This window comes from Corvus hawaiiensis, chromosome 27 (assembly GCF_020740725.1).
Source record: "Corvus hawaiiensis isolate bCorHaw1 chromosome 27, bCorHaw1.pri.cur, whole genome shotgun sequence".
Taxonomy (NCBI): domain Eukaryota; kingdom Metazoa; phylum Chordata; class Aves; order Passeriformes; family Corvidae; genus Corvus; species Corvus hawaiiensis.
In genome coordinates this window covers 4,130,026-4,147,664 of record NC_063239.1, presented here as the reverse complement: position 1 = coordinate 4,147,664, position 17,639 = coordinate 4,130,026, and the positions used below count along the sequence as shown (strand labels likewise).

The following is a 17,639-nucleotide window of genomic DNA, read 5'->3' as shown; positions in this document are numbered from 1 at the left end:
AATGTGGAGGCGAAAGCGAGAGGTAGAATCCCCGCCCTTTGCCTTTCCCCCCACCACCCATCGCCTGCTGCGAGACACCCTGAGGCCTCCGGGAGCCGACGCCGCCCGCCTGGGGAGAACCCCCCAATCCTTCACCCCTGCACTGAAATCCCGAGTGAGTTGTGCAACCCCTAGCCCTGCTCCTTCGTCCCAGGCGCACCGAGGTTCAGCTGCAAGCATCGAGCCTGCATCTCGGAGGATGGGCCGCCGCTTTCCAGCCAAGCTGCTCCAGAGATGGGAAGAGGCAGCTAAGACGCTTCAAACAGCAGAAGAAAAAAGGCAAACACTTCTCCACTTCCCCCACCCTGTCTCAGCAGCAACAAAGGTAGCACAGTGTGCTGGTGACTTATCCTATGCTTTTTAGAGTAACCTTGTAACTTTGCTCTACTTTTCGCCTTCTTTCTCTTTGCCTCTCTTACCATTAGATAAACAGATACCCATTTTTTTGGCACCAACATTGAATCTCGTTTGGTTTCAATCTGGTCTTTGGGAATATTTTGAACCTTCAAAGTTCTTTCCTTTTTCTACTCAGAGATTTCGTTTTCTTTGCCCTTCTGGGTGTAAATCAGATGGGAACAAAGTGTCATAATGCTCTCCACGGTTCCATGAGGCGCCACAAGGGCACAACAGGCTTTTGGTGCCATGAACTTTCGTACTGTCAGCAACAGTCTCCTTGGGTCCGCAGTGTCACAATGGACCCTTGGCTCCATGAGGTTCAGTAGCGTAACATGGACGCCTTGATTCCATGAGGTTGTGTAGTGTCACAATGATCTCCTTGGTTCTGCGGCCCTGCTGTGTGACAATGGGCCTGTGCTTCCATGAAGTTCTGTACTGTCAACCATGATCTCCTTGCTTGCACAGTGTCATAACTGACCCTTGGTTCCATCAGGTGCCTGGCCTCCAACAGCTTCTGAGAGACCCTTATGGCCCCTCAAGGTCCCTCACAGCCCCTCATGACCCCTCAATGCCCCTCACAGCTCCCCATGGCCCCTGATGGCAGCTCACAGTCCCTCGCAGCCCCTCACAGTTCACAGCCCCTCATGACCCTTCACAGCCCCTAACAATCTCTCATGGCCCCTCACAGCACCTCAGGGCCCCTCATGGCCCCTCACGGCCCCTCACGACTCCTCATGACCCTTCACAGCCCCTAACAAACCCTCATGGTTCCTCACAGCCCTTCACAGCCCCTCCTGGCCTCTCACAGCCCAAGGCGTGGGACTCCTCCCGAAGGAGAAGAGATCAGGCTCTGCTTGTTCTCCTTTTCTTTTGGTCACTTCACAGTGATGAGTAAAGGAAGGCTGAAATGGAGCCTTTCCCCAGCACTTCCCTCTGGGATAATTGCGGGCCTGAAGCTCTGTGCTGGCGCTGGCCCAAGTGGGAACATCACTGCAGCCCCCCACAGCCTATACTGTCCCCCGTGTCCATTCCCTGTCCCTGAGACCTGCCCAGCTCTGCCAGCAGCAGGAGCCACAGTGCAGTGGGCCCTGTACCGCCACAGCCGGGGCTCCCGGCCAAGAGCAGCAGCAGCAGCGCCAGCCCCTTCCCACCTGCTTGTGCCTCGGCTTCCCAAGAGGTTTTTCCCAGTGAATTTCTGGAGAAGAGCAACAATCACCCACAAACAGACCTGATTCCTCAGAGCCCGGCTGTGCTGCCCTGATGCAACCTTCAGAGAAAAAAAGGATCAGGTTCTGCGCTGTTCTCAGCAGCTCATCCTCAGGTGACAGCAGGAGGCTTTTCTTGCGTTTGCCTTGGGAATTACAGATCATGGCTGCTCTTCCCCCTCTTCTGGTGCCCACTTGAATTTTATCTGAAAAACTTCACTTGCCTCTTTTGATCGGTGCTAGCCACAGTGCTTTTCTGATGGGGAATTCAGGTGTTTTGCTGCAGGCATCCTGATTTGCAGATCTTGAAATGTTCACAGGTCCATAAGCAAAAAGTCGAGGAGAATGAAAGCCATACAGGCCACATTCACAGCGTTCAAACACAGCCCTGTTGCTAGTGCTCTTGAAATAGAATCAGCTACCAGAGGCCAGCACAGAAATTGCCTCTGGAGTGTGGAGTGAAACAAAAAAATCCACCGGGAGAAAGAGGAAGCAGAACTTCTGCACTCGCTTCATTGCTTCTTCCCAGCAGCAGGAGACGTGGATGTGCATAGGTACGTCCCACTGCTGCTGAGCACAGTGAGAGCACAGCCTGCTGCCCAGTCCCAGCGGGAACCCGAGCCCAGCCCGGGGAGCTCCCGCAGCGTCGGCAGCTCAGCGGACGCGGTGCCAGGGCCGCAGCCCCGGGGACACGCCCGCCCATTGTGGGGCAGCGGCGCAGGCGCAATGTCCTGCGGCCCAAACTTGCTGCTGCTGCCACGCAAGGCCCATCCTTCTCCCCCTCCTCCTCTCCCAGCACGGTGCAAATTGCACCTAGCGGGATGCTTCCCCGGAGGCTGCTCAGGCACCCCGCTCCTCTTTCCCCCTGAGCGTCTCTGCGGAGGAATCTTTGGCGCACTTCCGTAAGCCCGGGCCTCTCGCTTCGTGCTGAATCGGGGATGCAAATGGCCTTGTTAAGAAAGTCAAAAGCCAAGGGAACGGATTAGGAATTATTAGAAAAAACTACCCTTCTTCCAGGCAAGGTACACCAAGTCATTTCCCACATTTCTCCTTTGCAGATTCTTTCAGTTGTCTGCTCGGAGAGCTCCAGCTTCTTCTGGTGCTTCCCATGAACCGATTGTACTCTTGATTTGCGCACCAACGCACCAGATGTGCAAGCATCTACGCTGAACTCAGAAACCAACTGCCTCTGTCAGACCATTTTCACATTCCAGGTCACTTGCAAGATGTCCACTGAGAGCTTGGAAGGATTAGCCCACAGCTCTCCACTTCTGGCTGCAGGCTCCGGAGATTCTTTCTCTCCATTCAGCCAGCCTAACAATTGCTGCTACCCCCTCCTCCTGCTTCCTTAGCCTAGAACAGTAACGACGGAAACCTTACCCACCGCACAACTCGCTAGTCCACCAGGAGGAGAAAGGACAAGCTGTCAAGCTCTCAAAACCTTGGTCCTGCCTTGCTGCAAGAGTCGTGCTGCAAACACAGTGTGGCAAGCCAAAAGAAGCTGCACGTGATGGCACATCTTGTGACAGGAGCTCGAGCAAGGTCTCCAGGAAAGGGTCTTGAAAAGAGCAAACATCACTGTGGACAAGATTCTTGCAAAAGCAAAACAGCTTCCCAGAAGTGACATATAAACGGAAAGAAACAACCCAAGATGTTCCTGTATACTATTAATTGCTTCCCTTCTATGCTCCCCTTTTCTGTCTTGCACTAGTTCTACCCCACAGTCATTCCAAACTGATCTTACCTAGAAGACCTAGGACAGCAAGTTTGAGACACTCTACAGTATCATTAGCTACACACAGTTTGCCTTCTCCCTGGTTGGCTTTGAAAGCAATGCTGGAGACACCAGAAGCCTGCCAATGGAAGATTGTAGAGCGCAGTGCATTGCTCGGCTCTGGCTTCTAGAGACAGGGCATGTGCTCCCATGGGACTGCACCCTCAGCAGTGACAACAGACAGCAGAAGCAACAAAGGTGATTCCCATGACACTGTCGCAGGGCTCAAGACTCCGTGTCTTGGCTTCACATGGCAAAGTTCACTGTCTGTTTGGACAGACTCAGCATCCAAACTAGTCTGCTTTTCTACCTGTGTCAATGAACAGCTGGAGAAAGAAACCAGCCTGCAGTTTCTTTGCAGAGAGGGCCTTTGCTCCAGGCTGAAAATGCTGGATTGGCAGGGAGGAGGCAGACAGCTGAGAGCTGAGCTGCTCTATTGGACTGGCATCAGAACTCGGCAAAAAGAGTGTTTCCATTCTTTTATTTGAATCCTCCTTTCAGCAGTCTCCGATTTTCACCTGGAACCGGACAAGAAAACAGCAACAGCCCTGGCGACGAGGGCACCGTGCCGGGCACGGCCCCGCTGCTCCCACTGCCCACGCCGAGCGGCCGGGGAGCAGCGCTGCGCCCCGCAGGGGCTGCACGTCTCCCTCCTCACGTCCTGCTCTGCCCTCCCACGGGGCTGGCTCTGCCTGGCGCTGGCAGGCGCCTCATTCAGCACTTTGCTCTGCTCCAGGCAAAAAGTGCGGACAGCGCTTTGCTTGCTCGTAAGCAAGAGACCGCGGCGCGGGGCGAGCGAGCAGCAGGGGCAAGTTGCAAGACTGCCGCAAGGAAGAGTTACAATCTGGTGAAGAAGAAGCTAAACAAGACGGTGCGTGTGGCGCGGCTGCGGGAGGAAGAGATGCTCCGTGACTCCGCTTCGGCCCCGGAGCCGAGCGGCCCGTGCTGGCCCGGAGCACGCGGGGGAAAAACGGACACCCGGGCAACAGACACACGGACACGCGGACAAACGCTCCCAGCGCTTCAGCGGCAGCGGCGGCAGCAGCAGCAGCGGCAGCAGCGGCAGCGGCAGAAGAGCAACACGAAAGCAGCGGTTCTCCAGACCCTCCGCGTTCCTTCTCCTGTTCCTCCTCTCCTTCTCCCAGTGTCCCGCATCCCCTGTCCCGCTCTCCCTTCAGTGCTCCACCCCCTCCGCCCCTTCCGCGGCCTCCCTCTCCCCATGCCAGGCCGGGCCATGCGCCCGGCCCGCCCGCGGCCCCGGGCGGGGCTGCGCCCTCCCCGCCCCCGGGCGTCCCGCCGCGGTCTCGCCTCCGCCCGGCTCTTGCCGTACTGGCGGTGGCGCTGCTGGGCGGGCATCAGTGCCTGCCTCTTGGGCAGCATTGCCAGCCTCTGGCTCCGGCCGGCCCGACTCCGGCCCCGGCCCCGGCCCCGGGCCCGGCTCCGACTCCGGCCCCCGCCCCGGCTCCTCCCGGGACCCGCCGAGGACACAGACGGCGCGGCCACTCCCGCCGCGTCCGCTGCGTCTTCCCCGGTCCGAGCTCTTCCGCTCGGCAGCGCGGCCCCCGCCCCCGAGCCGCCGGTGTCCCCTTCGAAAGAGGCAACATCTGGGGATACCCGGCCCGGGGCGGTTGAGGAGCAGCCGGGGGCCGTTCCTGGCCCCGGGCCGAGCGCTGACGGCCGCGTCTCGCCGGCAGGGAAGGCGCAGCAGGGCCTGACGGAGCGCTACCGGGTGGGTTCGCTGCTGGGGCGCGGCGGCTTCGGCAGCGTCTTCGCGGCGACGCGGCTCTCGGACGGCGCCCCGGTGAGTGGCGGGGCCGGCGGCGGGCGCAGGAGGAGGAGGGCGGAGGAGGAGGAGGGCGCAGGAGAAGGAGGATGGGGCTCGTCAGGGCGGGCGGCGAGCTCAGCCCGCTGCTCCCCTTGGCTTGCAGGTGGCCATCAAACGGGTGCCACGGAACCGCATCCACCATTGGGGCGAGCTGGTGAGTGAGCGGGGGGAGGAGGGGGGTGGTGGGCAGCGGGAGAAGTCGGGGAGTGACGGGCGGGGATAAGCCGAGGCCCGGGAGGGTGGAAGGCGGCAGGACGCCTCGGGGGAGAGCGGGCGTGGGGGCAGCGGAGGGCGCAGAGCATCCCGGGCTGGGCGAGGGCTTCCCGAGCCCTGGCACGGCATCAGCCCCGCTGACGGCATCGTGCTCCTCCCACAGCCCGACGGCACCAGCACACCACTCGAGGTCGTGCTGCTGGACAAGGTGTCCACCGGCTTCCCTGGTGTGGTGCAGCTCCGCGAGTGGCTCGAGCTCCCCAACAACGTGGTGCTGGTGATGGAGTGGCCGGAGCACTCTCAGGACTTGCTTCATTTCATTCGAGCGCGGGGCTTCCTGTCAGAGGAGGTGGCACGGGAGCTGTTCCGCCAGGTCCTGGAGGCCATGCGGCACTGCACCAGCTGCGGGGTCCTTCACAGGGACCTGAAACCAGAGAACATCCTGGTTGACCTGGCCACCGGCCAGGCCAAATTGATTGATTTTGGCTGCGGCACCCACCTGCAAGACACAGCCTACACCCGCTTTGCAGGTGAGTCCCCGCCGGGGTAGGCTCCCGGTGCCGGCATCTCGCGGCCCAACCTGGCTGTGGCAGTGGGGATTCTCCCTTTTGATGCCAGGACCGAGTGTTCAGCCCAGTTGCTTTTGAGGGTGGGTGGCTGGGGGCCCATCTTCCAGCCCTGCTGGCAGCCTTCGCCAGCCACTCTGCCCAGAACTGGCACTGCGGCTGGGGCAGCCAGCGTGACAAAAACACACCCGTGGGTGGGGGTAGCAGAGGGGGGGGGCCAGAAGCTGTGCTCCAGCCGGTTTGGAGTGCAGGTGAAAAAGGGCTTGGACTGCTCAGCTCGCCTGGTTTGCCTTGGCTTCAGAATGTTTTTTGGGGCAATGCAGGCAGGGAGGGTGAAGGCATGGTTTTCCCCCCCAGCACTGAGCGGGTTTTCCCTTTGCGTGGAATGCTCGGGCCCTGCCAGGGCTTCTGCTGCCCTCTTGCGACACCGGTGGCTTCTTTTACAACCCACAGTTTGTCCACAAGTCACAGGCGCTGGTGAGAGGGCAGCGGGTCACGCCGCGTGCCACTGGTGCGGCCCCCGCGTGCCCAGGGATGCTGGGGCAAGGCTCCGGGAGCAGGCAGCATCCCCCTAATGAACTGCCTCTCTATTCCGTAGGAACACCATCGTACAGCCCCCCGGAATGGAACCACTTTGGCTGGTACTACGGCGAGGCAGCGACCGTCTGGTCCCTGGGCATCGTGCTGCACCAGATGGTCTGCGGGGAGCACCTGTTCCCGAAGGGCCAGAACATCAGCTGGGGCCAGCTGTCGCTCCCACAACGGCTCTCTCAAGGTGGATGCTCATCTCTGTGGCACGGGGGGAATAGCAGTGCTGGGAGACAGCAGTGGGCTCATGAGCATCCCGCTCTGGCAGCTGCTGAGGAGGTGGCACATGCCCCGCTCTCCTGCTCTCCTCCAAAACAAAGAATGGATGGGAAAGTTCAGGCACAGCTCGGAGCCCCCATGGCATGGCCTGGGCATGGCAATAGTGGGGCAAAGCGGACAGGAGCCTTCTGCAACTGACCGGCGCTTTCTGGTTCCTCCCCGCAGACTGCAAGGAGCTGATCAGATGGTGTCTGTCCCTGCACTCCTTGGACAGGCCCTCATTAGAAGACCTGTCGTGTGATCCTTGGCTGCAGGATATTCATCATCCATAGAAGAAGGGAGAGAGCCACAGGCACACTTTGATCCAGGGAGCCAGTAAGTTACAGCTCCACACGTGCCTTGGCAAGAAGCAGCCAAGAAACGCAGGCTTTTTTGCCCTGCCTGTATCGCTGCGCAGGGGTCGTCAGATGGGAACATGCAGCCCTTGTGCTGGAGCTGAGCTGCTCTTCCCAGCACTGGTGGCTGCCGTGCAAGCTGCTTTTGCTTGTCCTGCTTCACTGACAGCCGGGGCCCTGGGCGGGGCACTGACAGCCTGCTCCAGCCACAGGGAAGAAGGAGCCCCTGGAGAAGCTGTGCCAGGTGGGGCTGCTGCGTCTGGAGACATGGAGGACGATGTCAAGGATGACAAGCTCTTCCTCGACCTGGCCACCGGCAAGCTGAAGATGATGGGCTTCGATTCTGGCACCTTCTTCAAAGCCAGGCTCCACAGCGAATTTACAGATGAGTCCACACCCAGGGGGATGCTCCCAGATTTGGGCATTGCATGGCCTGGCCGGGAAGCAAAGGTTCCCCCCTTTGCTGGGGCGGATGCAACTAATTCTTCAGCCGGCTGCCAAGCTGCTTTTCAGCAGGGCGGGCGGGATGGGCTGGGGTGCTTACGAAATGGGAGTCGGCCCCTGGCCCTGCCAACAGCCCCCACCACCCACTGTTCCCCAGGCTGGGGCTGGGGCAGCCAGCCCGACACAAACAAGCCCCCATGGCAGGAGCAGAGGTGGCACTCCAGGAGCTGTGCACGGGTTGCTTTGTTTTGCAGAAAAGGACGGGCTTGGGCTGCTCCACTCCCCTTGTTTGCTTTGGGCTCGCCATGCCTGTTGGGGGGCAGTGCAGGGGGGAAGGGAGAAAGCGTGGGCTTCCATCGCCTGTGGGTGGGTTTTTCCCCAGCATGTAGGGAAGGTTGGGCCTTCCTCAGGCCCCCGACAGAGAGAAGATTTTTTACCTTTTTCCTTGTTTCTCCTTTTTGTCTGTAATGCCTTTTCTTTAATTTGTTGTTTGTTTTTCTTCAAGGAAGTGTTGTAGGTTGTGTCCAGTCTGGATCGGGAAGTGCTTGGGACCAGCTGCGGCATGGATGGGACGTGGCCTTGGAGAAGGCCGAGGACATCGCTTGGGAGCAGCTTTTCTTCCGGTGGCGGGTGGCGTGCGTGGGTCCCTGTCTTCTTGGCACGGGTGGGATAAGGGCTTTTGGGAGATGGCAGCGAGCACAGCAGCATCCCGCTCTGGGCAGCTGCTGAGGAGGTGGATCTGCCACGGCTGGCTGCGGGCGGTGGCACGTGTCCTGCCCTCCTGCTCTCCTGCCAAAGGCAGCAGGGACGGGCGGCTTCGGGCACCGCTCTGAGCACAGCCAGCACAGCCTGGGCACCGTGGGCGGCTGGGACAAGGGGGACAGCAGCCTTCAAGTGACGGGCGGTTTCTGCTTTCTCTCCTTGCAGCCCGGCTCTGTGGATGCTGAGGCTGCTCTGGGCTCCGCCAGGTCTCTGCTGTGGCTCAGCACAGGGCCGGAAGAAGCCAAAGAAGAACCGGTGTGAGCTGCAGCAGAGACGTGCCCGAGCATTTCGGCAACGCAGCTCAAGCCTGCAGAGTGCACGCCTCCAGGGGAAAACATGACACCCCCCCGCCCCAAATAAACTTGTTCAATAACTTGTGAAATGAAATCAATCTGGGATGACCCCAAATGACATTTCTCAGCTTGCTCTAGCTTTAGCTCAGCCCTTCTCTGAACAGTTCTCTGCCCCACCTGCCTTTTACTTCACAAGTGCTCCCTCTTTTCCCCCAGTGAGTTGCCAGCTCAGGGCAGTCTCTGTCGCACTGTAGCCTTCCTTGATGCCCCTGACCACGAGGAGGAGCTAGCCCCAGGTTTAGGGACTCATCCTTTCACTGGCAGAAGAACAGCAATATCTCAGAGGTCTGGTGAGATTTGAGTGTCATTCAAGAGCTGCCCTCCAGGCCTCAGCTCTCCTCACTGTTAGCTTCCCACTGCCACTTTTCCTCGTCCTTCCAGCAGGATGAGCTCTGGGAATGCCCTTGACCCTCCCCACTCCTGCCAGCCCAGCCACCCAGCTCAGTTTGGCTTAAGCTGAAGCTTCTTTGTCTCCTCTGGCACGCCAGTGCAGTTCCCTCTGCGGGGAGCAGCAGCCCCAGAGCACAGCAGGCAACAGCACAGGCCGCAGCTGCACCAGCTCCCCTCCACGCGTGGCTGGGCTCTTTGTGGCAACTAAATGCTCCCTGTTTGCAGCTTTCATTGGAGGGTGGCCCCAGGGCAGAGCCCAGCCGGGCTCCCACCGCATCCCCCAGAGCTTGGGGCGGACAGTGGTCCCAGAGCTGAGGTTAATGGTGCGCAGCCGGCGCTGCAGCTCACGGTCAGTGTTTGCAAGTGTTGCGTTCTCACCTCCTGCAACTTGTGGGGAAAACGAGCTGTGCGGCCGGGCCAGCACTGCCCCTCTGGGCAGTGACAAGGCTGAAGGTCTTTGCTGTTGCAGAGGAGCCGGCATTGAGCCTTAGCAGGGCCTGGCAGGTGCGGAGCCGGATCTCACCCGCTGTCCGGGGCTCGCTGCCCGCCAACCGCCCCCAGCCGCCGCGCTCCGTTCTGCAGGGATAGAAGGCTCTGTCTGCGCAAGGGTTCCCATAATGTCTTTGTACCCGTGGCTGCGGAACGAACATGAAGTGTCAGTCACGTTGCTGGCACACTCCTTCCTTTAGATACAAGGCACATCTATGCGCACCCCCGTGTACAGATCTCTTAAAAGGATAGGCAGGGATAGGGATTTCCCACATAGCCCTTCTTTGGCGCAACTCACCTTGTAAGCTGGCATCCGGGGCATTTTTGTCCCAGCTCTGTGTGAGTAGGTGTCCAAGAGCTGAAGTGAGCAGCATTTAGAAGCAGTTTCAAGATTTCTAGGCAGGAAGTGGAGCTGACAAGCATCTGTGTAACTCACTGTATTCATCAGGAGGGGCTGCTGGTTCTTTAGGAATATGGCACAATGGAGACACGAGACCTGGAAAAATCCCAGCTCTCTGTGCATTTGTGCAAAAGGGGGACGCAGCAGAAACTCTTTGTGTCTGTTTGTGCGGACACAAGGTCCAAGGAGCTGGGGTGGCAAAGGGTGGCCTGGGCTGGTGGCAGGTTAAGTCCTGTTTCATGTCATCATACAGTGGCACAGGACAAAGCTAAAAGCACCCACAGCCACACTGATGAAGTCTTTCTGATGCTGCACATCCTATAGGAAAAGCTGCTGTCACACAATCCATTGGTATTTCTAACTTTTCTTTGCAATACTTTAGGTCCAAGTTTCAAACTGCAATATTTTTACACTCAAGACACGGTCATGCACAATCCATATTTCAATTTCCTATTGCTTCAACCACAATTTAAAATAACTTAATATTGGCAACAAAACCCAAAATCTTTAAAAAAAGGATGCTGAGGTCAGTGAGATGGATCCATGCCATCAGCACATTTGCAAAGTACATAACTTAGTTCTCTTTTTAAAAGGATCAGTTACCTCTTAATCCAAAGCTACAAAAGATTTTTCATACACATTTGGCTTTTTCTCTTTCCTATTGTTTCTGTTTTTTCTTTTTTCTTTTTTTTTTTAAAGAGATTACACGTCTTAAAAAAGGATTGTACAGCAAAATGAGATACATTTCTGCTCAACAATGAAAATGTAGGCTCCTCCTCTGTTTACTTTTGTCTGGATACCCTGAAGAAAAAAAGTCTAGCAGACACCAGCAGAAGTGTAAACTGGTTGCTTTGGACTAAAGTGGAGTTTAGCACTGGTGACATCCTGACCCAGTCAAGAGTTGCAGAATTCTTTTGCAGATCTCAAACCATGTGCTTGTGGGCACAGCACCTGCAGTGCTGATGCACCAGTGCACGAGAATAACTCTGTTATTCCCCCACCGAATCTGGGCTCTGCCCAAGAAGGAGGTGCTGCATTCCTTTGCTCCTCGTTCCCAGGTGCAGCAGCTCCCTTCCTGCTGGCTGAGCTGCTCAGGCAGAGCCCGGCAGCTCCTGACACTGAAGGGCTGAGGCCTTTCCCCTGCTGCTGTGCTACAGACGGATTTAGCAGCATTGCTTAACGTGGCGATACACAGCAGGACCAAAAGCAGTTGCCTTTGTAGACCTTAAGCTCAAAGGTGAAAAATCTCAAGAGACGAGGATGGAAGAGACTCGCAGGCTGCCTGTTTGCTGTGCTGCCCCACTTGTGAGCGGCCCAGCTTTGCGTGTGGCAGAGTGAGAACAAGGGGCAGCTCCCTCCCAGCCCCGCAGCCGAGGAGCCCCTCCAGTCCTGGGGCTTGGGGCACCATCAGAACCTTCCAAGCAAAGGTTATCTTTGAACTTGCTCATTAATGAAATGCTCATGGTCATTAGCACTCTGATAGATGTATCCACCCATTAGTGAAACATGGATTGACCTTTCTGTATTTGGAAGCTGGACAAGGCCATGAAATCTGACATCTGGCCTTGTTTGGGGCTGTATGGTCAAAGTCAACTCCCTTGGCTCCTCCTTGAGCCCTGGCCAGGCTTTGGGAGAAACCAAACAGGAGAATGAAACCAGATATTCCCACACTAGAAGTGCTGTTGATTTGTTAGTTCAACACTATCAAAGCTGAGCCCTCTCCCAGCGGGGTTGGAAGCCTCACCCGTGGCTGGGGGCACCTGCAGGAATTCCCAGTGTCCACGAGTGGCTCCCCAGTCCTGGGCTGTGACAGCTTCCCCCAGCTGATGTGTGCATGTGGGCGATGGTAAAGTCTGAGGGTAACTGCTGCTGGCTCTTTCTTAATCACTACAGGCAATCTTTGGCAGTGATGATTGGGTGCATTGCTGAGCTTCTCCTTTTGTGATTCTTTGCTGCTTTGAACTACAGTAAATGACGCTGATTCCTTGAGTTGGTGTCTGTGTCTTTGGTGCTGACCCTGCCCACTGGTAAAACAAATTTGGTATAGTCTGGCTGGATCACAGCAAAATGCTGCTTTTTAAATGAAAATGTAAGGAATCAGTCCCATCCAAAATTCCCGAATGGGAAGACCTTCCCGAGGGTTTGCTGGCTGTGGCGTGGGCTGAGGTCGGAGCACCGTGCGAGCAACGAGGACGTCAATTGAAAGAAGCTGAAGCACTGGATGAATTAAAATACATCCAAAAATTGCATATGGAAAAAGGAAAAGAACTTTTGGGTTTGGGAAGATGAGGGTGAATTTTGTTAGCAGCATCTTGGAAACAGCACCAACAGAAGGAACGATTGTTGTTGAAACGCTCCCACATGGAGCGACAGAAGAAGATTTAATCTTGAGCTTGGATTTGTTTGAGCAAAGGAAATAATAATAATAATAACAACAAGAATAATAATAAAAAGAATTATCTACATGTATATAATATAATAAAAATTGTATGTTTATGTTTTGACATGTATATAATGACATTGTGAAATAATGCTCCAAATACCAATTTGTTAGCTTTGGCTGCTCAGGGATGTAAGACTAAATACTCTACAGAAAATGATTGGCCAGGACCCCAACATCACTGGGAAACTGTGTGAGGTTGTATACAACAGATGAAGGAGGAAGGGATGAAACTGGCTGTTTTTATAGGGTTTGCTGATGCCAGGACGTGGAATGCTTTGTCTGTTACTGTGCAAAATAAAGTGAGTAAGACTGCTGGGTTTTTCATATACCAGACTATCCACAAGCTACAGAATTGATTGAACAGATGAAGGGGTTGTTAAAAGAGCAGTTGAAAAATATAGGAGATGGGAAGCTGTTGCAATGAAAAGCCCACCTCACAGATGTGCTCCATATCCTTAACAATGGGCCCACTGGGGAAATGGAAACGGCCTAGATGTGCATGGCTGCACCCAATTTGCAAATACAACCACGGACAGTGACACTTTGACTTCCTGGGAAATTGTTCCGGGGGTGATGGCCCCTGACAGGGCCATCCCAGAGGCTGCAGGGCTGGACCTTTATGCATTAGAATTAATTAGGATAAATCAGAAGCAAATGAGAGTTATCAGTACCGGTGCAGGAATTCAGATTCCTCTGGGACACTTTGGTTTGATAACTGCTCACTCAAGCTTGGCCTTGACAAGTGTTCATATGGTTGGAGGAGTGCTTGGTGCAGATTATCAAGGAGAAATTAAAGTAGTTCTGTTAAACAATAGTGAACAACACTGAATTATTCAACCCCACGGCAGGGTAGCACAATTATTGATATTGCCAGTTTTTAAAACAACCGTGAAAAAAGGACATCCACCTCACATCACTACTGTTCATGGAGATAAAGGGTTTGGATCCACCAGTCCTAATCATGGAGCCAGAGTGTGGGTCCAGAGGCCAAATGGCCCGCCCGAGCCAGCTGAAGTAAGAGCTGTAGGCAAAGACAACACTGTTTGAATCCTGAAACCTTGGTGAGAAAGATGGGAACGTATCCCTGCAGCCAAGTGTTCTATGTGAGAACAAAGAGATGTTACAGGATATTGTTTTGCAGAGCCTGCCAGACCAAATCTCCCTGTTTGCCCCAATGGTCCCTTTGGAAAGTGCTCTGATCCACGGCGCTCGATGTGAAGACTGATGTGCCACTGAGTGACTTCTGCAGACAGAAAGGGACCACTTAACAGTGAAACTATTGTTGATCTTGTTGATTTAATGTTGTCATTGTAATCAGAGCACTGGTTGGGAAAATAGATTTCTAACAGTAGGAGCAGAGATAGGGAACTCATTTAACCTCAGTAATTGCTGGGTGCGTGGAAGTCTAGAAGGATTCGATGACTGGCCTTGGCTGGCCCATCTGGCCCAACCCAAATGGTGGGTTAGAAACTTGAGCACAGTTCATGATAAAAACAGAGTTCTAGACCGAGGGTGGCGATCCCTGACCGCTGCATTTTCATAGAAAAGGCATTTCTTGCCTAAATTGGATAAAGAGGAATATATGTAGGAAAAAGTGTCTGTGGATGGATGTTGTCTCCTGGAATAGGTTGTATGCACCCACACTGTAAACTGTTCAATTGCACCCAGTAGAAAGGGAAATGGAATCAAAGTCTCGTACAGCTCTTTAATCATGGCTGGGTTAAGCGTTCCTATGAAGATTGTGAAAAGATACCCTTAAAGCACTTCCCGTATGATATTTTGGCTTGTCAACAAAGTAATTCAAATGCTTAAATCTAAGATTGTTTTATCAAAAGAATTGTTATGAAGGTTGTAGTTCATCTCTAGGTCAAAGGACTGATTGAAGTACTGAGGCCTGAACAACAGGCCCTGACTGAGGCCTGAACAACAGGCTCTGAGCCAAAGTTGACATCTACATGAACCTTCCAACCAAATGTTCTATATCTATCTGCTCATTAACAAAGCATTATTAGCAATATGCTCCATGTTCATTGGTGAAACATGGATTTACCTTTCTGTATTTAGAAACTGGACAAGGCCCCATCTGGCCTTGTTTGGGGGTTTAGGATCAAACTCCCTCGGTCCCTCCTTGAGCCCTGGCCAGGCTTTGGGAACAGCCAAACAGGAGAATGAAACCAGTGAAGCAGGACAAGCAAAAGTGATGTCAGCTTGTTTGTTCAACCCTGTCAAAGCTGGGCCTTCTCACAGCAAGGTTGAAGCCTCGTTGCCTGCAAAGGTGGATGTACCTGCAGGAATTCCCAGGGTCCAGGAATGGCTCTCCAGTCCTTGGCTGTGACAGCTTCCCTCAGGTGATGTGAGGATGTGGATGATGGCAAGGTCTGAGGGTGACTGGTGCTGTCTCTTTCTTGATTACTGTACGCAATCTTTGGTAGTGATGATTGGGTGCTTTGCTGGGCTTCTCCTTTTGTGATTCTTTGCAGTTTTGCATTATAATAAATTCCACTATTCCTGAACTTGGTGTCTGTGTCTTTGGTGCTGACCCTGCCCACTGGCAAAACAGACACTCAGGGCCCTGGGAGAACCAAAGGGGCCTTGCGACACCGTGGGGCCTCGTGTAACCAAAGGCGCCATAGTGACACCGTGGGGCCCAAAGGAACCAAGGGGCCAGCGTGACACTGCAAGGCCTCGTGGAACCATGGAGAGCATTGTGACACTGTGGGGACTCTTATAATCAAGGGTCCATTGTTTTCCTCTCCCTGCCCCGGCCCCAGCCCTGCAAAGAAGCCCAGTCCTGTCTGGCCCTGCAGCAGGAACTGGAGGCACTGGAGGTTCGGGACAGTGACTCTGTGTCTGGAATGCTCAGGACATCCTCAGCTCGGGCAGCTCCTGCAGCCCCAGGGCCCCGCTGCCCAGCACAGCAGCAGAGAGTTGGCTCCGCGGCTCCTCAGGCTGCTCCTGCTGCTATCCCAGGCACAGGGCAGCCTCTTGCCAGGGCTCCTCTGCACACACACGAGCTCCTGCTCTTCTCCTGGCCCATCCCAGCTCCCCACAGAGCCTTTCCCAGGGGAACACATCTGTGCTGGCCTGAGCAGCCATTGCTGTAGCCTCTGCCCTGCTGCCCAGAGCCCCGAGCTGGGGGTGTTGCTCTGCAGAGCATAGGGGCTGTGCTGCCCGGGGCCATGGGCTGCCTCTGCTGGGCTGTGCTGCTCAAGCTGGGAGACAGAGCTCTGCAGCTGATGGTGCTCCCTGCACTGACCCCCTCCCACACAGGCTCTGCTGTGGCCATGGAGGGTGCTCAGAGGTGCCTGCCTTGCTCCAGGGCTGGCACATGGGCTGGGGCTGCCCTGGATCCTCCTCTGCAAGTTCCCCTAGGGTCAGACGAGTCACTGCCCAGACTCCTTTCCCTGTACCTGCTGTGTCCCCTGGGGCTGCAGAGCTCTCATGGGTCACAGGAAACATTCAGTCCTTTATCTGTGGGTGAGCCCACCCTGGACAAGCCTGTGCCCAGTGAGCTCCACTCACTGCTGATCCCTGGCACACACTGTCCCTGCAGGTCCCCTGTGTTCTGCTGGCAGCTCCCAAGTCCCTCCAGAAGAACATTCCCCTGCCATCAGCCCTGGCACAAGCTGCAGAGCCCCAGGAAGGTTCATCACAGACCATTCACCATGGATTATTGATAAAACCAGATCAATAGAAGAGCTGTGGAGGCAAAGGCCTGCAAGCAAAGGCCTGCATGAGAAAAAGCCTCCATGAGAAAATCCCTGCGTGAGAAACAGGCCTGGGAACAAAAAAGGAGTTTTTAGGAGGTACAGTGCTGTTCTGATAAAGATGTGCTGACCATGAGAAGGGAGGAAAAACTGTGATCTCTCAAGACAAAACATAAAGCTTGCCAAATGTAGTCTTTTATCTAACCCAATTATGTAGAAGTAAGAATGCGCCTTTTTAAGTTTAAACTAATTAAAGAACTGATAAGCTTGTATTCAATACTATATAAGTGCCTCTGTATTGCTAATGAACGAAGCTTGCTTACCAATCACATTGATTGTCTGCATGGCTTCCCCCATCCGAAGTCAGAATCCTGGTAGCTCCCAAGTCCCTCCAGAAGAACATGCCCCTGCCATCAGCCCTGGCACAAGCTGCAGAGCCCCGGGAAGGTTCATCACAGACCATTCACCATCTGGTGGGCACTGGCCACCAACAAGCAAAACCTGAACCACACCTGAGTTTCTTGAAGGCCACACTGGGACCCTGATCTCATCCCACTGAGCCCTGGGAGAACAAGGAACATAGGCAGCCTCTTTAGAGTCTGGTCCTTGGGCCTGTTCCTGACAGTGACTGTGGAGGGAGAGCAAAGCCTTCCTGCAGGGCCTTCAGGAGATGCCCTTTGCTAATGGAACTACTGTGGCGGAGCCCAGCTGTGTCCCAGCAGTGCCCATGGTCTGTCCCTGCCTGTGACACGCAGCAGGACTCGCACCACCCGGACAGAGCTGTTGGCCTTACACCATCACAGCGGCTCCAAAGGAGAGCGTGGAAGTAATAGGAGAGGAGCTCTGAAAAGACCAAGCTCTGCTGCTCCCTCCCTGGCTGTGCTGCTCTGCTGGGACTCTTCCCCCCCAACGCCTGCAACACTGGCCCTGCCCTCCAGCTTCAGGGATGGACTCAACCAAAGGATCTCAAACAGAGACCTTGCTGATGGGTCCTTTATTTAATGTGAATACACACAGAGCAGACTCCTTATTGACACAGTCCCTGTCAACAGTCACATTCAGCCTGTAAACAGCGAATAAGATGCATAACAAAATCTTTTGGGTACAACATTAACATATGAGAAGAAAAAAGCCCCAAAACCACCACCACCAAAACAACCTGAGAAGGCAGGCTGGGCCTCTAATGATTACACTTTAGCCTATGGAGCTGAAAACAGGCAGGTTTTTGCTGCTGGAAAGCATCCAGTCATCATTTTCCTCAGGGCATCTTTGAGCTCCTGGTTCCTCAGGCTGTAGATGAGGGGCTTCAGGGCTGGAGGCGCCACCGAGTACAGAACTGGCAGTGCCAGGTCCAGGGATGGGGAGGAGATGGAGGGAGGCTTCAGGCAGGCAACAAAGCCAGTGCTGAGGAACAGGGAGACCACAGCCAGG

The 17,639-nt window shown here is 54.9% G+C and overlaps 1 protein-coding gene across 1 annotated transcript; it reads left to right on the top strand.

Moving 5' to 3' along the window:
- The first annotated feature begins 2,366 nt into the window (after positions 1-2,366).
- On the top strand, positions 2,367-7,847 carry LOC125317503 (serine/threonine-protein kinase pim-1-like). Its single transcript, XM_048287265.1, has 8 exons — positions 2,367-2,440; positions 3,916-4,396; positions 4,898-5,215; positions 5,343-5,393; positions 5,616-5,982; positions 6,617-6,793; positions 7,051-7,200; positions 7,427-7,847. Exons 1-7 carry the CDS (start codon positions 2,367-2,369, stop codon positions 7,155-7,157), a joined length of 1,575 nt encoding a protein of 524 aa, XP_048143222.1. The 3' UTR covers positions 7,158-7,200; positions 7,427-7,847.
- The last annotated feature ends 9,792 nt before the right edge of the window (positions 7,848-17,639 follow it).